A 22,648-nucleotide genomic window follows, 5' to 3' on the forward strand; every position below is an offset into this window, starting at 1 on the left:
CCCCCCCCCCCCTGATAGCAGTAAAGACAATTGATTGTTCTAACCTTGGACATAATAACGTTATTATGTCCAAGTTCTAACCTATACCTTGCTTGCTCTATTCTGACGGACAAAAACTTTGGACCTTGTTTAGACTGTGATATAGTGAAGAGCGTTTGTTGTTAGCGTAGTCACCTCGGAGATGCTCTCCTTAAGCTATTAAATTAACGCAATAGTAAGAACTATGTTTGTATTTATTTGGGTGCGTGTGGGGGTTGGTTTCCAGTGTTTCACAGTGCAAAAGGAAATGGGAGACGTGGAAATTTAATTTTCCACTTCAATGTCATATATGCATATTTAGGGCCATCTACATGTAAATATACAGCATGAGAAGGGTAAATGTATATTTATCCAGCTCTGTCTTATGACATGACTCTTACTACTGTTTTTATAAAAGTGCGTGAGGAGATCACGTCGACAGGGATACTGCGTACACCTAAAACTTAACAACCTCATTACAACAGTGTCACTACAGGAGGAGGTGACTTGGAGGAATCCCCTGCAGGAAAGCGTGGAATTCTTCTCAGTTCAGTTATGTAATTTTGGAAAATGTTATAAAAACAAAATGTACTTATTCAGATTGCTTAAAACAGTTTTTTACTGCTAGATGTTCCATGACAAGACTAACATCAGTTACAGATAAGCTTTCATTTGGTACAGTTAAATGCCTCAGTTGCGACAAGCTTTGCATTAGATCACTGAATAGAGGATATTTTCAAACGCCTGAAGGCAATTTTAGTTTGAAAACAAACTCCGGTTACGTCTTTCCTTATTTTATAAGCGATAAATGGCCATTCACGACAGAGAGACGCCGTGACCAGTCAATTTTCCATTTGATATTGGGGAGTATGTTGTGAGCATGGATTTTGACTGTTATCAACAGTCGGCAAAGCCTAGCCTCCGCCAGATGCCACCACCTGAGTTATGACGTCAATTATGTGCAATAATTTTCGTTGGATCTCTGCGCTGTTATATCAGATGAAGTCATGCTACAGTCTTGTCAGTTTCTTTCAACTTCAGAGTGAAATAGCATTCGTTCATGTTCGGATGCATATTTTTTGCAACCGACGTGCTAACATGGGCTAGCACCTCAGCTTGTATAACATATTTGCAGTATATAAAAATCTGAATATTTCTATATTTATTTTTCATTATCTGGAAAAGTCAACATTTTCAGAAGTCGACGAATCCCCGTGACCAACTTTGAATTACACGATAAATCATTTCTCATCTCGTTTTTTCTCGAAGCCGTATGCAGCCTTCAGCACGGTGGTTTCATCAAAGTGCTTCCCGACGATCATGAGGCCAACCGGAAGTCCATCTGCGAACCCCGCGTTGATGCTCAGGGCCGGATGATGGGTGACGTCAAACTGGGCCGTGTTCGACAGCGTCTCATTGGATTTTTCGATTTTTTCTAAAAATAGTAATATCCATATGCATAGAAGGAAAAATATTTCGGTAATTTCGCAAAAAGCATTTAAATACCTGAAATGGGTTAAGCCGCAATAAAGAGCATGTAGAATCTATAAATATAATGTAGAGACTATAGTGGCGAAACATTTTATAGCAGTAAAACGCTTTGAACGACTACGTGGTTTCTTATACACCCAGTGGCGAAATCAGGAGAGGACGTAGCGTCGCATGACGTCACCCTCCCTTCAATTTTAAGGTTAGTGTGCCTCTTGTTCCTCTCACCTCATCAAAAATGTACCGAGCAAAATGAGAAAATGCCTGACATGTTGACATCTCTTTACCCTAGATGTAGGCTACAGGTAATGACGAAAACGAACAAACAAACTCTCCTGCAGTTTAAAATTTGCCTCGTTTCACTTTGCAATTTTTTGTTTACACCCCCCCCCCTCCTTTGGAAGCTTGTTAAATTTGATCATCATTACCTTTAATGCTCGATCCTTTCGCTGGTAGCTTCTGTGGCAGCTTTTGGATGGTCGGCATGACGAGTACGTCATAGTTGGCGAGGGCGTCGTCATAGGCCTTCCGCAGCAGTCGTGCGCAGTTCATGGCTCTAGCATAGTGGATGTGGTTGTACCGTTGTTTGGTATACTCTCCGAGCAAGGCAGCCATTTTCAGTGTATGAGATACATCATTGAGATGGGTTCTTATCCCCCGAGCTGTGGCCTGTTGCATGGTAGTCGGATAAAAGCCAGGGAATCCGAAGGCAACAGCTGTAAACAACCAATTACATACGCCATTTTGAGAAAATACTTTAGAATAAAGTGTTGCTGTTGCTAATCATTTTAGACATTTATTTGGAGCAAAGATTATGTTTTACCAGGCTGTGATAGATTTTGCACACGTCACTCCAGCATTTTGCCATAACATACTATATGCTCGCGTAGATAAATTATTACATGAGCAAAAAAAAAAAAAAAAAAAAAAAAAAAAAAAAAAAAAAAAAAAAATCACAAAAGGTTTGTCTTAGTTTTAAATATTTTGGCAAAATTCATTAATTTTTTAAAATAACAAACATGTTTATATACACAAAACATTCAAAGTGGGATATAAAACATTCTATACTCAACCTTTACTTTAACTGTTAATTTCATTATGTACATTCAGCAATCAAAAATAATAAAGTACCTGCTTTGAGTGTGAACTTACCGCACCCCTGCACTATGGTTTCATAGCACCCTTCAAATATAATTGGTCCTGCGATATTCCGACCTATGAAATGAAGCGATATATTTCATGAATGCATTTGATTCTTCTCACACCAAGGGGTGTACTTTAGAGGTACATACAGACTTGACATTTAATATGGAATATTTTTTTCCAAATCATTTTTCATCAGTTTTTCCTATTTTGCTGACTGGTAAATGAAAATGAGGATTAAAATCGTGTTTTAATAACTTTTAATTATCTCTTTGATATCATTGTGACATCAGTTCATTAATGGAATTCGCCAGAGAAACAAAGAAAAAGACATTGTCTGTTCTATGTCATACGACAACAATTAAAAGAGATAATTTGGATCTCCATATTTTCCTAATTATTTTTGTAAAAGAGTTACACGACTCACAAAGAACCCCCATGTCAGTGTCTAGTCACAGTAACAGTCGCTATTACGCTTGACCTCTTCTGTCTGCTACCAGAGCTCTCAAGTGGCAAGGCATTCCTTGGGTTAGGTTTTTAGAGTTCAATCTGGAATATCATTCTGGGCACCGGTCAAAATCTGTCCAATTTGGTCCAGTTTTGTTGTAGGACATGTATGCCATTGATTCGGCTAATAATGACCTACCCACATATTGTCTATGTGGTTTAAATATTGCGATTTTGATTACCAAGGTAGCTTCTCATTCCCTTGGTTCTGTAAGTAATCTGCTATTAAAAGTGCTCTGTGTGTACCGGCAATTTCACTGTGCAACCTAAAATTGTTCCTAAGGTGCCCCCTATCAAATGATAGTCAAGTGGTTCCCAGATTATTCCTTTATTTTATCTGGTTCAGGTTTTCGTGGATGACCATCATTGGCGTTTTGGCACCAATGTGGTATCCATTCCAATTACTGACGCTATTAATGACCTTAGTCACTTTAGACGCGGCACACGCTTAGTCGTTGGCCTCTTCTGGATGTCTGTAAACTCTGTTTTGACTAGTTGAGCGGTACAAGTGAAATCTAACCTCAATAAAGAAAGCCACGAGGTTTCAGTGTTCAACTCAGAAACGGTCAAGGTCCCCAATTCATTAGAGAAACATACAACGATGTTTTGCTGTTTACTGTGGGTTCCCCTGAGGGCGTCTGGCATTCTAACCAGCTAAAACCAGTTTGGTGTTCGCTAAGGGCCTTGAAAAATGCGTTTTGGTGACAATTTACCCCTCATTCTGAACGGACTGGGTGGTTTTTGTTTAGTTGCAGTAGCATATCCCGACAGACAGTGGGTCCTGTACCCTGGTGGTAAGATTTCAATACATTAGGTTTGGCCTGTGTGTAGGTACATCAGTCTGGGCATTACTCTATAAAACTGTGCGAGCCGTTTCGTTTGGCACAATTATCTCTCTGGCAATGTCTGACTTTTTCGCGCCATTCTGCCACAGATTAACAAATTTGCAGAGCACTGCATAGCTCATTTTACACCTTGCAAAACCGACCACTTGCATGCAAAATTTCAAATTCTTCAATGCAGTAGTTGTCGACATATTGATACTTTTTTGACAGAACCATGCTGTGCCAAAGCCAAACTTTGACCTGCACAAAGGTGCACTACCCAATTAAATCACTGCATATTACATAATGCAGCAGCGCAACAAAACTGGTATTCAGTTAATTGGAAGTGACACACCTGACTACAGACTTCTCCATTCACATATCTTATATGAGATCGGAGATTTTTGAAAAAAGAATGCATTTTTACCTAGGCATACCTTCGAAACTGAAATATTCCATATTAAATGTCAAGTCTGTATATATCCATACATTATGACAGGGCCTAGCACTTATCTACGCTACATAGACTTTTCTTTCCTCTCATAAGTTCCCCACGAATTCACCCCCTTTTGTTGAGTGACGTTAATTACAATGTGAGTGGCAGTGTAGAGTGCGGCGGCTTCGTTTAGGCGAATCTCTTACACTATAGTTAATTAAGTTGTCATTCTCTCAGAGTGTACCAGTACACGTGGATTTCTAAACTATACCGCTCACATGGGCATTTGGGTAAAACACCTCGGCTCAATTCCAATGCCATTTGAGCTATTGGGTACCAATGCTATTCCAAATATTGGCTTCCAATACCATTTAAACTGTTGGGTTCCAGTACCATTCCAACCACTGTGTTTATGGGATACCCAGTTAAATATCTAATGGAGTCATGAATAATTACAAATGTAGCTCATTTTAAATGCCATTTGTTCCTTGTAAACTGACAACAATCGACCAATGTTCCTCCGTCATTATCACATGTCTTACCGGTAATATGCATGGGGATGCTGACGTCTTCCACGCTGGCACCGGCTGCTTTAAAATAATCCATCGCTGACCGAATGGTGGAATCAACAACACTACTTTCACATTTGTCAAATCCTTCTTTTAATACTCCCACTTTCATGCCCGTAAGGTCTGAAGTCAGCTTTATTAAATGTAAATATGGATTAGTGACTTTCAGTGTTTTATAAAGAATGGACACATTTTCAAATTTATAAGCAACAAGTATACCAAATGCAACCATATTTTCTTATCATTTATCAACATAAAAGAAAAATAAAACAATTTGAATTATGCTCCCTTTAAACCAAATTGATCATCAATTTACATTCTAACAATAAATAAGTCAACTTGTGTGAAAACAAACAAACATACCAGTTTTGAATACTCGGGCATCACGATGTTTGGCGGCTGTCTAGGGTCAAGACCGTCATCATATCCAGCGATTACCTTAATGGAAATCGTAAACTCGATATAATAAACGGATAACGGATTGTAAATATCAAACCCGGATAAATGTTTCTATAACCAACATATAAAAATCATAACTGCTTAACTTCAGGTTACACGAAATAATAGTACAAACTGCACTGTATATAATCGTCTTTCTGAACCATCTACCTAACAACCTTCCTACAAAGCGATTACGAATATGGTAACCCTTAATTTCTTGTTCTTTTGTTGAGAAAATGATCATATGCTAGTAAAGATAATAAAAAAACTACCCGTTACGTACAAACTGATATCAAATATGATTCACAACCCTTTGAGGTACAGTTATCTTGCGTGGATCGGAATATCTGTAGGCATGCCCTGCCTATCTCTAACATCCGGGGCTCCGTATCTCGAAAGGTTCCTATGTTGCGCACGTGTGCAAGCTTCTCGATTCCATAACTCGCCCATACTCGTCCCATATCATACATTGTAGCTTCTATTAGCGATTCGCAATACGCGATGCATTCGAGATACGGGGCCCGGGCCTTATATTTACTCATTAGCAGTCTACATTTGCACAAACAGTGGGCCAAAAAATAAATTAGTCGAAATGTGTTTTACAACGGTAATGTTAACAACGATTAAAAATTGCAGGTCAGGTGTAGCTTTTAGTTTACCTCTAACATTAGGGCACAGTCTTCCACAGTTCGGGTCATGGGGCCTGCGTGGTCAATACAGGGGTGTATAACTGAAATACCAGTGTACGGAACCAAACCCCACGTGGGTTTTAACCCCACAATACCACACCATGCGGCAGGCAATCGAATAGATCCACCTTGGTCGCCACCAAGAGCCATGTCTATCTGACCTCCGGCGACCTTAGGAGGTAGAGAGAAAAATACCAGAAATACACTGTAAGGGAGAGAAAAACGTAACTTGCCAGATATGAGGAAAATAAAATAAAATTCACATATAGATGACAAATTTAAAAAGGCACAAAATGTATTGTTCTTTCATAGAAGAAAATTATTCTGGAGAATATGCATTATCAGAACCAATACCAAGGCAGCACTACCGGCGCTGGAACCCGCCGTTGATAGCGTGGCGTCGTAAGGATTCAACACTGGCAGTTTGCTGCTGGTAAAACTGCTGCCACTGATACACAGATCTTCAACTGCGGTCTTTCCGAGAATTCGTCCACCTTAACAATAAAAATGAGTGAATAAGTTATTTCTGATTGCATTATTATTATCTTTTTGCTTTGTCTTTCAAGCTTCTCTAGCTATATGGCACGGTTAAGCTAAGCAAAATAGGGCAGCGTTAAATCTTTGTCTGCAAGTCTTTGTCGACTTTTCCGTCAAAATATTTTTCCAAATCAAGAGGGTTGGAAATGTAGCAGACAGTAATTAGCTCACCTGCGTCCAGTATCCTGGTGACCACAGTGGCATCAAACTCTGGCATGTAGCCCTCCAACACCCTGGACCCGTTCATCATAGGTACCCCAGCCACCGCCGTGTTGTCTTTGATACCCAGGGTTTTCCCAGCCAACTTCCCAGAGGGGGCACCTTGAATATCCGTACGCCAATACCTGTTCAAATAATAATTAAAAAATAAACAAATGGCTCAATAAAAATAATAATTATAATAATATTAAAGTAGGTGCTGAGAACAATTGTATGTTTCAGTGAAAATCACAAAAAATGCACAGTGGCCTACTTTTAACTTGGTTGAAAATAAGACAATTTCCAATATGACCTCATTACCTCAGCTTCATATTGAAAAATGTGTTAAATAGACCTAGATTACAATGCCATCTTTGAAACTACATATTCAAAGCAACATTCTATTGGCGCTGTGTGAATAAACGGAGAAAAAAGGAGCACTGAAATATTCGTCAAACATCACCCAATGGAGGTTGTTCATCCAACAAGTATTGAATCACTATAGTACACTAAAATCAAATCGATCCTTCACAACGTGAAATAATAAAAATATTCACCAGCCATTAAAAGGGTTGTCCTCTGGCTTAGGACGCCAGCCTGGAGTTCGAGGGTATTTAACAGGCAGCGTAGGTTCTGCAAGTTCGTCTAGAATACCATACTCCTCCTCCAGGTCGAGCATGTGCTCTTAATGAAGAAAGAATATATCATTTGTAATAGCACAGGTTTAAAACCTCCACGCATGTGCACATGGACAATACTGCAACCTCTATTGGAAGGTCCAGGATGTTACCTGCATGAGAGACTGAAATTGAAAGTGAATAAGCTATGTTTTTTGAAAGATGTATAATTTCAGTGCTATTCCCCACCCACCCCTTTGAATACGCACAAAATGGGTTATCTATATTACCTCTGCACCTTTCCATAAGCTCTCACTTTTAAAACTCTCGACATTTAAAACGTAAAACAATGCGTGATAATTACACAATTAAAAACCGCATATTCGTTGGGCATGTGTGCTGCAGGTATTGTTCATGTAAAATGTAACGACCAACTTTTCTTTTAAAAGTTCTTCGAGGAAACGATGGTCCGTAATCCATGTAGTGTATTCTCAGTGTCACCAACCTAAAAAAAATTAATCTGCATAGTTTAGTGCAGAGCACAGAGCCGGGGACACATCTGGATAGCTGGGAATTCCTCCTGTAATGCTGATTGACCTGGGTTTGGGTCCCACGGTATTTTTGAAAATGTCCAATAGCTTTTGACCTCCCCTGTGTGCAAAACAACATTTACCTTTTTGAACGTGTTAAAAAAAACTACCTTCAGAGTAATAAGAAACATAATGTGGTTAAAAATATTGAGAAAAAATATTGTCTTTTCTTGTTTAAGACCCCATTTCCATAGACTTTACATCGATCTATCCCTGTGGGGAGTCTCACTAGATTACCGTCGGCTTAGCCGGCTTAAGCGTCTGTCCCGCCTTCTAAAAGCTGTAAGGGGGTAATTAACTATGGTGCGCGCTCGGCTGACTGCAATTTAGCGTGAACCCCCAGGGAGTTAGGTCGATCTAAATCTTAATCCCTGGATCGATCTAAATCTCTGGGAATACACCCTAAGACTACAACTATCTGCATGAAACTTAATTTACTCTCTTAATCTGGAGGTTTGCACATGCAATAGGGTTGGGGAAGGGGAGGGAAGAAAAGGTCTATATCAGGATCACTTCCAATTTCACAGGAAGCTCTGATCACCCTGCTCCTCTCGCGCAAATACAAAAAACATGTCATGAATGCAAATGCAGGAAGTCTAGTCAGTACTGCTGAACTGACGCCGTGGTGTATCATAGCAACAAGCAGAGCACGGCAAGGGGTTTTATCTTAGCTGATTGATAAGCCGACTGTATTGCCTTCTATGACAAATACGTGTACGTGCACTAATCAGATGTGGACACAGGGCAGATATGACAGTTGGCTGCGCAAAAGCAGGAAGGTACTGTATATATGATGCACGTCAATAAATTAATCCAAATCTCTCTCTCTCGCGCGCGCGCGTGTGTGTGTGTGTGCAGGCGTATGTTAGTGTGCTTGTACTTGTGCATGAGTGCGTATAGATGTATGTTGGCGCATGTGCTTATCCTTTACATGTACCTCTATATGCAGTGAGTTCTTCGTCTGTCAGCTCAAGTCCCAGGTCTCCAGCAATCTTCCTCAGCTGTTCTATGTTGGGCGGGTGGAAGGCCGGGGCCTTGGCATACCCATCTGGGACTGAAATACATTTATTTACATTTTATTTCAGAAAAAACTGCAATTCTATCTGCTGAAGCACAAAATGTAAGCCATTGCTATTGCAAAATGCTCGGAAAGTTAACACTTTCATGTATTATAACAGCTCAACCATATATCCCCTAGCTAATAAAATGCCAGACAACGACAATACATTACAATACAATACAATACAATAAATTATATTTCATCGGGTATACATTGAAAGGAAACATTAGCTTTGCAGCTATTCACCGATTGGGTAAGGATAAACATTTCTACATAATGCGATATTTACACATGCAGTCTAGTAAGATAGTAAATGGGAAATCTTTCTACTAGGAGTATACAAGTACACATGAAATCTACTCAGAAAGTAAATGAAAAAAATATCTATGAAAAATATGCAAAATGCTACACCTATTTTATTGCTAATTAATTGTGAAAAACAAACAATTCTACATACAATGCTCAGTAGTATAGATGCATAAAATCATGTAAACATGTTGTGTTATTTCACAGTTTCACTAAATGCATATAGGTTACACAAGCTAAATTTGCATTTGGGTCCTTCCCAAAGACTTAAAAGTGATTTAAACACATCTGAATTGATGCTTTAATTGCTTTAATTCGTCTGAGAGATCATTCATATTTTTGGCCTAAGATGTGACAAGGATTTTTACCATATGTTATTGTGTTAAATATGGGGATATTTAAAGTCTTTTCCCCTCTAAGGTTGTAATTTGTTATTCTTTCCTGGAGAAGGTCGGAGATGTAGGAAGGTGCAAGCCCATTTATAGCTTTGTAAACCTCAAGTGCAAGCATACGTACAGGGGCGGATCCAGAGATATTTTCTGACAGTGTTCCCAATTATCTTTGTTCATCCATCCTCCTTTTCTGACCGTCTTCCGACAAAAAAAATTAGATACCCGTCATTGTAAAGTTGAAAACCTGACCGTCTTCTGGAAGACCCAGAAGACGGCCTCAATCCGCCCCTGACGTAGTCTGTTCAAGTGCAAAGTTCCAGGACCTAACATACGTGTATTTAACAGCTCATCGTAACTGCTTTTATAATTCTACGGAAATAGGGCCATTTTTTGCTAATTACATGAAAACTTATGTGGCGAAGGGAGTCACCGGGATGTTTTGTAATGGAATATAAAAATTAATTGTGCGATAAGGCTAATATATTATAGTGACACAATTAAAATTAACTAAAAAGAAATATGTAATTATTAAAGGTTGGGGTGCAAATGTGTGGTTGTCGTAGACATATCTTAGACCCCTTTCCCGTATCTTTACTATTTTTTTCATATTTCCCTCACCACAAAAGTGCCATACTAACGGACAATAATTGAAGTTTGATAATGTAAAGTGCCTGAACATGGCTAGCCGACTTAAAACATCTATATAAGCTGAAACCCTTTTCAGAGTGTTTAGTTGACATGCTGTTTTAGAACATAATTCTGAGATGTGTTTGTTAAAAGTAAGCCCCAAGGAGCTTGACCCAAGGTTCTAGTTTTATCAATTTTCCATTGAAAGATAATTGCTTGTTACTATGGTTGTCTGCTGTTTCCTTATAAAAATAGCTTGACATTTTTCAGGGTTCGCTTCCATCTCATTTGAGGAGAACCAGTTTATAGCATTTTTTGCATCATATTCAAGCTCCTTTTTTGAGATATCGAAGTCTGGGTGTGCGGCACTTAAGGTGTTATCGTCTGCGTACTTGTAGAGGTTACAATTTTCAAATTGAGAGGTTACAAATTTACCGCTTCATGTGGATCAATTACGGCGAAGTTTAACTGATAACAACAACGTGGAATATCAAATTCACTTCACCTATCAGTATATACGCACATGCACTGGAAGTACGAGCTAAATAAAATGCTATCTACATCAAATTTGGCAACACAAAATGAGGGGCAGCTTAGGCAAACACACATATAAACTGTTGCCTTGTGCAACATATACACAGGAAAGTTAGCAGTCAACCGTGAACACAAACTCATGAATTAATTAATATCACGTTCACGCAGCACGACGTGTCATGCGTCAGCATTCCTAATTACGGTGTCTGCCAACGCATGTAACTTCGTGAAAGTACACGCGCACGAGCACGCACAGACACCAGCTAGGTGTATGAATCTGCGATGCAATTTATTTTTTATCCAACTGGCCTTGTCAAGCATTTCCTTCGTGCACGGATTAAAAATTCATGCTTGCATTACTTAAAATGGTAAAATCAACATATATACGTTGCCCGATTGTGACAGGCACATGTAGAGTGCAGGTCTAGAGCAATCGGGAATTTAAGTCATCTAGCACACTCACACATATCTCTGTACAAATAAAAGGATTTCAAATCATGGACATAAGACAACACATTCTTCATCCGGTGGGAAGTGACAGACTCCAAGGACACTCAACAGTTTTGTGTCATGCACTTAGGAAGACATAATAAAATAAACGAGAGGCATAATAAAATTACCTTGTTTAACAGGTTTTTTATCTTTTCAATGCACAAGCTTAGCAATAGCACTACTTCTACTAGAACTACTCACTTCGTACCTCTGCAAATCTAGCAAAACCTTACCTCCGAAACTAGCTTTCGTCTCCGCCATATTGTGCAGTTTTCGCACTCTGATAGGCGGGACAGTGCGCTGACCTAGAAAACGACTCTTGAACTGAAAACCGGATCGACCTCGTAAGACGTGATAATTTGAGGGATAAGGTAGTAGTAGTATATCATTCGCTCGCGGCAGTGCCTTGTAACAATACAAGTCTGTCAGGGTTACATAGTATGCTTGTTTAGGACCAAAATTGGCCAACGCTGCATTTTGTAGTACAAATGTCTAACTTGGCATGAATGTTCCTTGGGCCAAAAGAAAAATTTTTATCCCTAGAGACACGTTCTATTGATAAGTGCATAAATGCAAACTGGGTACCAAAATATAATATTTCATCAATTTCCATCAGTTTTTTATTTTATTTTATTTTTTTTGCTATAAAGATGTATAGATTATCAAACCTGACTAAATTAGGGACAAGGAACTCATTTTTGACATTATGGAATCAATTGGCGGCCCTTTTGCGCCTCAAATCCGAATGGCTGCCATCTGCCATCCTGAAAGCGGACATAATTTTGCGATTTTATGTTGATTTTTGAAGCGTTTGACTTACATATTTGTGTAATATGTCGATTCTTACTATTGTGGAGGTGCACATGTCAATTCTAATATTGTTTTGGTGATAGAAGGTGAATTGAAAGGACAAAGAGGGCGTTTTTAAGTGAATTTCACAATATTTGTCTGTGAAAGCTGCAAAACCATGGACACTGATAACCCCTATTGAAATATATTTCAATGCTATTTTTTGTTATATACCATCAATACGGTACTAAATTATGAGCCAAAAAACTCATTTTTGCCGTTATGGAGGCCATTGGTGGCCATTTTGTCCATAAAATCCAAGATGGCCGCCAGATACAATTTTAAAATTAAGCAAAATTCACCAGTTTGAAACTACATGTATTATATCTTTATAAGTGTGTCATACGCCGGTATATATATTTTTTTGGTAAAAATACATTTTTAGTATTATCTGTTTCACGTAGTGTGAGTAGAAACTATTTTAAATAAATATATATGTAGGCTTAAGTTGTCACATATCCTAACTGGTAGATGCTTCTTGTAGTCTGATTAGTACAAAATATGTTTCATTACATTTCAAAAGGGTTTTACCGACCTTGAAACAAGTGTGAAAGACCAAAGCGGCTTATTAAAGGTAAAGAACACATACTTGATGCTTTGGAGACAATTGGTAGCCATTTTGCAGAAGAATGTTATACATCGTTTCTTATCATGTCTGGTATCACTTGTGAGATATAATGCAAGTAGAAAATATTACATGGCTCCTTCATCAATATAGGCTTCAGTCTTCACATTCGCAAAACAAACTCCGGTCATGCCTTTCCTTATTTTATAAGCGATAAATGGCCATTCACGACAGAAAGACGAGTGACCAGTCAATTTTCGTAGCAGGCGACACCAAGCTTCCACTTGATTTTGAAGAGTATGCTGTGCGCATGGATTTTGACTGTTATGAGTAGTCGGCAAAATCTACCCTCCCCTTGATACCACCTGAGTGACAACGTCAGTTACATGTGTGTGCAATAATTCTCACTGGACCTCTGCGCTGTAATATCAGATGAAACCATGCTACACTCTTGTCCGTCTCTTTCATCTTCAGAGTGAAGTAGTATTCGTTAATGTTCGGATGCATTTTTTTTGCATCCGACGGGCTTACATGTGCTAGCAGCTAAGCTAATATAATGCGTCAGAATAATGCTGGTGCTTAAACTTTATGGTACAACAAATATAAATCGGTTGTTCCAACTTATGTAGAAATTAACACATATATTTATGAAATACAATTTTTACGCAAACTAAAGCCAACTTTCCACAGGTTGCTACGCGTATTCTTAATCCTCTAAAACGTTCTTCAGAATTTTTGATACACAAGGAATTGTTGCTCCAAAAATATCAGCTAAAGTGTGATTTCTATGTTATAGGTATAATACACCAGCTACCGCAAGGTTACAATGAATATTTTGTGGCCAAGGCAAGGATAACTGTCCTTAGTCTTGTAGGACTGGCCTACCCATTTCACCTGCGCCTGAATAACATATTTGCAGTATATAAAAATCTGAATATTCTTGTATATTTATTTTTCATTATCTGGAAAAATCAATCTTATCAGAAATCGACGAATCCTCGTGACCAACTTTGAATTTGACGATAAATCACTTCTCATCTCGCTTTTTCTCGAAGCCGTATGCAGCCTTCAGCACGGTGGTTTCATCAAAGTGCTTCCCGACGATCATGAGGCCAACCGGAAGTCCATCTGCAAACCCCACGTTGATGCTGAGGGCCGGATGATGGGTGACGTCAAACTGGGCCGTGTTCGACAGCATCTCAAGGGATTTTTCGATGCTTTCTAAAAAACAGTAATAAGTATATGCGTAAAATAAAAATAGCACTTTGAATATCTAAAATAGGTTAAGCCACGCTAAATACTAGTAAGTATCAGTAAATAAAAAGGAGAGAATATTGCGTCGAAACATAGTTTAAAGCAGTAAAAAGCTTTGAACATCTACGTGGCTGCTTTTACATTTAATGGCGAATTTAGGGGAGGACAAAGTAGTTAGTGTGTTTCTTGTTGCTCTCCCTTCATCAGAAAATAGTATCGAGCGAAACGACACAATACCTGAAAAGTTGCCATCTCTGTACACATCATGTACGTGTAGTGGCGAAAAAAACTCGGGTACAGTTGAAAGTTGCTTCGTTTCACTCTTCAATTTTTTGTTTTATCCCCCTCCTTCTGTAAGCTTGTTTAATTTGATCATCATTACCTTTAATGCTCGATCCCTTCGGCGGTAGCTTCTGTGGCAGCTTTTGGATGGTCGGCATGACGAGTACGTCATAGTTGGCGAGAGCGTCGTCATAGGCCTTCCGCAGCAGTCGTGCGCAGTTCATGGCTCTAGCATAGTGGATGTGGTTGTACCGTTGCTTGGTATACTCTCCGAGCAAGGAAACCATTTTATATGTGTGAGATACATCATTGAGATGGGTTCTTATCCCCCGAGCTGTGGCCTGTTGCATGGTAGTCGGGTAAAAGCCAGGGAATCCGAAGGCAACAGCTGTAAACAACAAATTACATACGTCATTTCAGAAAAAAAATTAATTATACAAAACATTCCAAATGAGATGTAAAACATCTTCTGTGCACAACAATTACTTATCTGTTAATGTCATTATGGACATTTAGCTATTCAAAATAATAAAGCACCTGCTTTGAGTGAGAACTTACCGCCCCCCTGCACCATGGTTTCATAGCACCCTTCAAATATAATTGGTGCAGCGATATTCCGACCTATGAAATAAAACGATATACCTTATGAATGCATTTGGCTCTTCTACCAAGGTGTATACTTTAGAGATACAGATGTGCCCATACACTATGGGAGGCGCTAACATGTAACTATATATAACGCTACACGGGATTTTACCCCCTTTCACGAGATCCCCACAAATTCGCTTCCTGTCATTTAGTGGTTGAATACCATGTAAGTAAAGTGGCAGTGTCGAGCGACGCGGCTTCGTTTAGGTGACTCTCTTACGCCACAGCCATGCTATCGAGCTGTCATTCTCGTAGAGTGTACCGGTACACGTGGATTTCTAAAGTATACCGATCACAGGGGCATTTGAGCAAAACACCTCGGTTCAGTTCCAATGCCATTTGAGCTATTGGGTACCAATGCCATTCCAAATATTGGGTTCCAATACCATTTAAACTGTTGGGTTCCAGTACCATTCCAACAATTGGGTTTATGGGATACCCAGTTAAATATCTAATGGAGTCATGAATAATTACAAATGTATCTCATTATAAATGCCATTTGTTCCTTGTAAACTGACAACAATCGACCAATGTTCCTCCGTCGTTTTCAGACGTCTTACCAGTAATATGCATGGGGATGCTGACGTCTTCGACACTGGCACCGGCTGCTTTAAAGTAATTCATGGCTGACCGAATGGTGGAATCAACGGCAGTACTTTGGCATTTGTCGAACCCTTCTTTGACCACACCCACTTTCATTCCCGCAAGGTCTGCATTCAGCTAGTATAAATGTACGTTTATATGGTTGACTTTCGTTATTTTTTTTAGGATGGGCGTAGATTCACATTTATAAACAACAGCGCATACCAAAGGCAGCCATTTTTTCTAATCATTAATTAACCTAAAAGAAAATTAAAACAGTCTGAATTATACATCCTTTAAACCAAACTGATCATCAAGTTACATTCTAACAATAGAGAGGTCAACTTGCGTGAAACCTACAAACATACCAGTTTTGAATACTCGGGCACCACGATGTTTGGCTGCTGTCTGGGGTCAAGGCCGTCATCGTATCCAGCGATCACCTTAAAGCAATAATAACTCTTCCTTTGAGATTCAAAATTCCGCATGAAATACATTGTAAACAACGCATGGAAATATATTCTATTGTATTTTACCACTAAAACGGCCGTTATTGTAGTAAAACTAAAACCTGTGCTGGTCAATAGGGCTTTCGATGCCTTTCTTCCCGGTCATCAAGGCATTCGTTGCTAATGACGTAATGGTGTCACGCGGATTCTCGCGTTCATTCGAGAGCAAAATAAAATGGCGCCAAACGCATTAATGCAGACGCAGACGTAAGTTGCGAGTTTTTGTACAGTGCGTCGGATAACGAAAAGCCCAGAATGACACACATTGTGGATATAAATGCATTTTTATACAAAAAGACGATTATATCTCATGAATCTTACATAATGTTGTTGTTGTCTGCTTTTTTCCGCGGTTTTAAGTAGATCACCAGTGACTATGCAATGTCAGAGAGAGCTCCGTCAGTTAAAATCTCAGAGATTTTAACAAAAAACCGTACGTTTAGGAAAAAAAACCCTGGATTAACTTTGAATGCAGGGGTCGTTGACCATTGGTAAGTACGGGAAAATTGCCGTTTTTTCCAGGAAAATCCAATTTTTGGCCAAAACGAAGAGTTATTATGACTTTAACGGATATCACAAACTTGATATAATAAACGGATAACGGATTGTAAATATCAAACCCGGACAAATGTTTCTATCACCAACATATATAAATTATAACTACTTATACTTCAGGTTACACAAAATTAGAGTACTGAAGCATGTACCAAACGGCCTTCCTACAAAGCGGTTATGAATACGGTTACCCTTAGACCCCATTCCCAGAGATTAGATCGATCTACTTTAGATCGACCTAACTCCCTGGGGGTTCACGCTAAATAGCTGTCAGCCGAGCGGGCACAAAAGTTAATTACCCCCTTACAGCTTGTAGTAGGCGGGACGGACATTTAAGCCGGATTATCTGACAGTAATCTAGTGAGACTCCCCGCGGGGATAGATCTATCTAAAAGCTCTGGGAATACGCCCTTAATTTCTTGTTTTTTCTTCGTTAAGAAATGACATATTGAATTAAAATAATAATTATAGTAACAATTCCTGTTACGTACAAAGTCATATCAAATATAATTCACAACCCGTAGAGTTACAGTAGCTATGCATGGTATATCTGTGAGCATGCCCTGCCATCTCTAAAATCCGGGTCTTATATTTATCCATTAACCGTCTACATTTGCACACACAGATGGCCAAAAAACAAATTACTCGAAATTTTTGTTTTACAACGGTCATCTTAATAACAATTAAAAAATTGCAGTCCAGGTGTAACTTTAAATTTACCTCTAACATTAGGGCGCAGTCTTCCACAGTTCGGGTCATGGGGCCTGCATGGTCAATACAGGGGTGTATAACTGAAATACCAGTGTATGGAACCAAACCCCACGTGGGTTTTAACCCCACAATACCACACCACGAGGCGGGCAATCGAATAGATCCACCTTGGTCGCCACCAAGAGCCATGTCAATTTGGCCTCCTGCAACCTTAACAAAGTAGAGAGAGCAAAACGAAACTTGAAACATATGGACAAAACATACACATGACCAAAAAAATGTCAAAAATATTTATTGTTTTGCTATGTTCTGAAATATAAAGAGAGATTATTCTATAACAGATGCATTATCACAACCATTACCAAGGCACCACTACCGGCGCTGGAACCGGCCGTTGATAGCGTTGCGTCGTAAGGATTCAACACTGGCATTTTGCTGCTGGTAAAACTGCTGCCACTGACACACAAATCTTCAACCGCGGTCTTTCCGAGAATCCGTCCACCTTAACAATAAAAATGAGTGAATAAGTTATTTCTAACTGCATTATTATCATCTTTTTGCTTTGTCTTTAAATCTTCTCTAGCTATATGACACAGTTAAGCTAAACAAAATATGGCAGCGTTAAATCTTCGTCTGCAAGTCTTTGTCGACTTTCCCGCCAAAATATTTTTCTAAATCAAGAACGTTGGAATTGGAGCAGACAGTATTAGCTCACCTGCGTCCAGTATCCTGGTGACCACAGTGGCATCAAACTCTGGCATGTAGCCCTCCAACACCCTGGACCCGTTCATCATAGGTACCCCAGCCACCGCCGTGTTGTCTTTGATACCCAGGGTTTTCCCAGCCAACTTCCCAGAGGGGGCACCTTGAATATCCGTACGCCAGTACCTGTGCAATAAATGATTTAAAAATAAACAAATGGCTCAATAATAATAATAATAATAATAATAATAATAATAATAATAATAATAATAAAGTAGGTGCTGAGAGCAATTGTATGTTTTCGTGAAAATCACAAAAAATGCACAATGACCTACTTTTAACTTGGTTGAAAAAAGGACAATTTCCAATATGACCTCATTACCTCAGCTTCATATTGAACAGTGTGTTAAAAATAGACCTAGACTACAATGCTGTTTTTGTAGAAACTACATATTCAAAGCAACATACTATTGTCGCTGTGTTAATAACGGAGAAAAAAGTATCATTGAAATATTCGTCAAACAACATCCAATGGAGGTTGTTGTATCCAACAAGTATTGTATCACTATAGTTCGCTTGAATTAAAATAAAAGCCGTATTGATCGATCCTTCAAAACGTGAAATAATAGCAATATTCACCAGCCATTAAAAGGGTTGTCCTCGGGCTTAGGACGCCAGCCTGGAGTTCGAGGGTATTTAACAGGCAGCGTAGGTTCTGCCAGTTCGTCTAGAATACCATACTCCTCCTCCAGGTCGAGCATGTGCTCTTAACGATAAAAAATATAACATTTGTAATAGCAGAAGATTTAAAACCGCCACGCATGTGCACATGAACAATACTGCAACCTCTATCGGAAGATCCGGGTGTTACCTGAGAGACTGAAAATGAAAATGAATAAGCTATGTATTTTGAATGTTGTATAATTTCAATGCTCCCCCCCCCCCCTTGAACACACACAAAGTGGGTAAGCATTATTACCTTTGTACCTTTCCATAATCTTTCATTTTTAAAAGTCTTGACACTAATAACGTAAAGCAATACGTGCTAATAATTAAGAAAATTACATAAATAAGAAAATAAGCCTACAAATTCATTGGTCATGTATGCAGCACGTATTGTTCATGTAAAATGTTACGTCCAACTTTCGCGAAACAAGTCCGTATTCCAGGTAGTCTATTCTCGGTGATGCCAACCTGAGAAAAAACTTAACCCGCATAGTTTAGAGCAGAGCACCGAGCCGGGGACACATCTGGTTAGCTGGGAATTCCTCCTGTAATGCTGATTGACCTGGGTTAGGGTCCCACGGTTTTTTTTTTGAAAATGTTCCATGGCTTTTGACCTCTCCTGTGTGTAAAACAGCATTTTACCTTTTTAAATGTGTTCAAAAACTACCTTCAGAGTGTTTAGTAGCAAAATTTGGTAATATTGAAAAAAATGACTTTTATTGTCTTAGACCATCTAACACTAGTTTAATGAATCTTAAGTTACATAGTGAATCTGTCTTAATCTGGAGGTTTATACATGCAATCCGAGGGGGGGGGGGGGGGCGAAGAAAAGCTCTATATCAGGAACACTTACAATTTTTACAAGAAGCGCTGCACACACAGGCCACTCTCCAGCAAAATACGAAAAACATGTCGTGAATACAAATGCAGGAAGTCTAGTCAGTACTGCTGAACTGCCGCCATGGTGTATCATAGCAACAAGCAGAGCACGAAAAGGGTTTTTTTATCTTAGCTGATCGATTAAGTCCAGCGACATTGCCTGGTACGACAAACACGCGTGCTTGCACTATGTAGATATGGACACAGAGCAGATATGGCAGTTGACTGTGTAAAAGCAAGCAGGCACTGGGTATATAATGCACTTCAGTAAATCATTCCTAATCTCTCTCTCTCTCTCGTGTTTGTGTGTGTGTATTTGTGTATGAGTGTGTATGGATGTATGTTGGCGGGTGTGCTTATACTATACATGTACCTCTATATGCAGCGAGTTCTTCGTCCGACAGCTCAAGTCTCAAGTCTCCGGCGATCTTCCTCAGCTGTTCTATGTTGGGCGGGTGGAAAGCCGGGGCCTTTGCACACCCTTCGGGGACTGAAATACATTTATTCACATTATATTTCACTGAAGACTTTGCAAGTCTGCATGTTGAAACAACAAATGTAAGCCCTTGATATTGGAAAATACTGTTACTCGGAAAATTAACACTTAATGTATTATAACAGTTCAACAACGTATTACCTGTCCAATACGTATGTAATAAAATACCAGACTGGCTGCTTTATGAGGGTCAATTGAGGCCATGTTGAACTGATCACAGATATCAAATATATCAAATTCACTTTACCTTAATGGTATAGTAGCACTTGCTAAATAAGAAGTGATGTAAATCAATTTTGGCCAAACAAAATGCGGGACAGCTTATGCAAACACACATACTGTTGCCCTGTGTAGTATATACCCAGGTAGGTGAGCAATCAACCGTGCACAAATTCATGAATTAATTAAATTCACGTTCACGCACAGCGTGGCGCATGTAACTTCGTGCTAGTACACGCCCATCCACAAACATACCAGCTAGCTGTATGAATTCGCGGTGCACCTTATTTCCTATCCAAATGGCGCTTGTCAAGCATTTACTTCGTGCTCGTATTAAAGATTCTTGCTTGCATTACTAAAAATAGTAAAATCAACATTTGCGTTGCCCGATGGATTGTGAGAGGCACATGTAGAGTGGAGGTCTAGAGCAATCGGGAATTTAAGTCATCTAGCACACTCACACATATCTCTGTACAAATAAAAGGATTTCAAATCATGCCAGTAGAGACAGCATATCCTTCATCCGATATGACAGACTTCAAGGGTAGTCAGCAATTTTGATTCATGCACTTACGAAGAAGAGAGAAATAATAAAATAACCTTTGTATACAGGTTGTTTATATTTTCAATGCACAAGTTTAGCAAAAGCACTACTTCTACTAGAACTACTCACTTCGTACCTGTGCAAATCTAGCAAAACCTTACCTCCGAAACTAGCTTTCGTCTCCGCCATGTTGTGTTTTCGCACTCTGACAGGCGGAACAGTGAGCTGACCTAGAAAACGACTCTTGAATTGATAACTAGATCGAGCTCGTAAGACGAGGCAATTTGCAGAATGAGGTAGTGTTATATTATTCGCTCGAGGCAGTGCCGTGTCACAATGCGATTCTGTCAGATTTGCACGTGGAACTTAAGGGGGTGGTTTCAAAAACATCTTTAGACTTAATGTTGGTCTTGATTTTCAGAACAAAAATTCTCGGTCTTCCTCAATTTAGGATCGATTTTTATTAGTTCAATAAAACATCTGTATAAGGTCAAGGTAAACGAAAAATGTGGCTTAAATTCAAGTGTACATGTAGGTCTTAATTTCTTTTGCGAAACCGGTGTCATGTACGAGAAAGTCCCCCACGACAGAGAGTCCGCTTCCCATTCATTTGTACAGGTGAACCTCACCCTAGATTTTGACCCACTTAGGTCAAACTAACTCAATCCGTTATAACTATATGCTGGGCGAAATTTCTGTCACACGGACCCTCAGTTTCGAGACACCGTCCCCTACTATCTTTTCGGCGAATTCAGATGGAATTCGTGAAAAAAAAAAAGAAAAAAATACGCCCATCAAATTATATAATACCAGTGTAATATTAGATAAGCTATATTGTCTGTGTGACATTGAATGATGATAAAACTGCTTCTGGCAACGAGAGAAAAGACATCGCGGAGTAAGTGAATTCAGGCACGTTGTCAACATGCAGAACGTAAGTTTTTACTTGGGGATGTTAGGTTAAAGGGGGAGGGGTAAAATAATTTGTACCTTGTATATAGTCTAAAATAGTAGACGTAAAAAAATTACTGTAATATTAAAGGCATTGGGACGGAATTGGAATTAGAATTAATATTGCTTGGTGGTGCCAAGCATATTATTAAAAATTATTAATTAATTAATTAATTAATTAATTTTGAAGGGGGATAATGAGGTCTCAGATCGCGAAAGATGTCTTGTGTACTTTTGTCTGTGGATTTCTTTCTTGGGTAACAATACTGCGCGCTAACTTCAGCCGTCAAAACCTTATTGTAAATACAACCTAAAGCTATCCAGGCAGTCAGGAAAAAATACGTTCGTTTTTCAATGTGGGTTGTCAAACAGTCTGCATGGGGCATCATCATATACATGTATTTCGTTTATTTTCCCAGAATAGTTTTACGAAAGCGCTACAGGTACAAAATAAAGCATTTTTTCTTGTCTACTTTTACCCCAAAATACTTGACTGTGTCCGACAGTTACACCAAGTTACGTACGTTTGGTTATAGCACGGCAAAACACCATACCACTGGATACTCTCCCTTATACCTGATGTTAGGAAGGTAAGACACCATGCACCGGCAAAATCGCAATGAAATATTACAGAATACTTTTATGGGTAAATAGTATTTTTTTTCAAATAGGCCCTACTTAACTGTCTTGATTTGTCTTATATCCTCA

General features: G+C 39.1%; 2 protein-coding genes across 5 annotated transcripts; both read right to left on the reverse strand.

Moving 5' to 3' along the window:
- Window positions 1-215: 215 nt before the first annotated feature.
- Window positions 216-13,031, reverse strand: LOC106162386 (uncharacterized). Of its 2 annotated transcripts, none has more exons than XM_087014439.1 (11): window positions 12,907-13,031; window positions 8,995-9,111; window positions 7,408-7,534; window positions 6,824-6,996; window positions 6,470-6,609; window positions 6,086-6,286; window positions 5,349-5,423; window positions 4,959-5,118; window positions 2,659-2,721; window positions 1,935-2,222; window positions 216-1,453 (listed from the first exon to the last, which is right to left on the reverse strand). In XM_087014439.1, the coding sequence occupies exons 3-11, from the start codon at window positions 7,527-7,529 to the stop codon at window positions 1,260-1,262; spliced, it is 1,416 nt and encodes a 471-aa protein (XP_086870565.1). In that variant the 5' UTR covers window positions 7,530-7,534; window positions 8,995-9,111; window positions 12,907-13,031; the 3' UTR covers window positions 216-1,259. The 2 variants fall into 2 exon arrangements, with proteins under 2 accessions (XP_086870565.1, XP_013395130.2); XM_013539676.2 differs by lacking the exon at window positions 12,907-13,031 and adding an exon at window positions 11,702-12,477.
- On the reverse strand, window positions 12,632-21,306 carry LOC106162385 (uncharacterized). 3 transcript variants are annotated; one of them, XM_013539674.2, is made up of 11 exons: window positions 21,151-21,305; window positions 20,104-20,220; window positions 18,765-18,891; window positions 18,139-18,311; window positions 17,786-17,925; window positions 17,433-17,633; window positions 16,017-16,091; window positions 15,627-15,786; window positions 14,977-15,039; window positions 14,519-14,806; window positions 12,632-14,103 (listed from the first exon to the last, which is right to left on the reverse strand). In XM_013539674.2, exons 1-11 carry the CDS (start codon window positions 21,176-21,178, stop codon window positions 13,910-13,912), a joined length of 1,566 nt encoding a protein of 521 aa, XP_013395128.2. In that variant the 5' UTR covers window positions 21,179-21,305; the 3' UTR covers window positions 12,632-13,909. The 3 variants fall into 3 exon arrangements, with proteins under 3 accessions (XP_013395128.2, XP_086870559.1, XP_013395129.2); XM_087014433.1 differs by lacking the exon at window positions 21,151-21,305 and adding an exon at window positions 20,701-20,800; XM_013539675.2 differs by lacking the exon at window positions 16,017-16,091 and having other exon boundaries at window positions 21,151-21,306.
- Between the last annotated feature and the right edge of the window lie 1,342 nt (window positions 21,307-22,648).

This window comes from Lingula anatina, chromosome 6 (genome assembly GCF_051362555.1).
Source record: "Lingula anatina isolate TDL-2025a chromosome 6, LinAna3.0, whole genome shotgun sequence".
Taxonomy (NCBI): Eukaryota; Metazoa; Brachiopoda; class Lingulata; order Lingulida; family Lingulidae; genus Lingula; species Lingula anatina.

Excerpts from the sequence above, each read along its gene's own strand:
- LOC106162386 (XM_013539676.2), bottom strand. The coding sequence starts at position 11,729 with ATGGCGGAGACGAAAGCTAGTTTCGGAG. Across the intron at positions 7,535-8,994 it reads AGAACTCACTGCATATAGAG|AGCACATGCTCGACCTGGAG; the intron begins GTACATGTAAAG and ends TTCTTCATTAAG. Across the intron at positions 2,223-2,658 it reads AACCATAGTGCAGGGGTGCG|CTGTTGCCTTCGGATTCCCT; the intron begins GTAAGTTCACAC and ends GGTTGTTTACAG.
- LOC106162385 (XM_013539674.2), bottom strand. The coding sequence starts at position 21,178 with ATGGCGGAGACGAAAGCTAGTTTCGGAG. Across the intron at positions 18,312-18,764 it reads GACAACCCTTTTAATGGCTG|GTACTGGCGTACGGATATTC; the intron begins GTGAATATTGCT and ends TTTATTGCACAG. Across the intron at positions 14,807-14,976 it reads AACCATGGTGCAGGGGGGCG|CTGTTGCCTTCGGATTCCCT; the intron begins GTAAGTTCTCAC and ends TGTTGTTTACAG.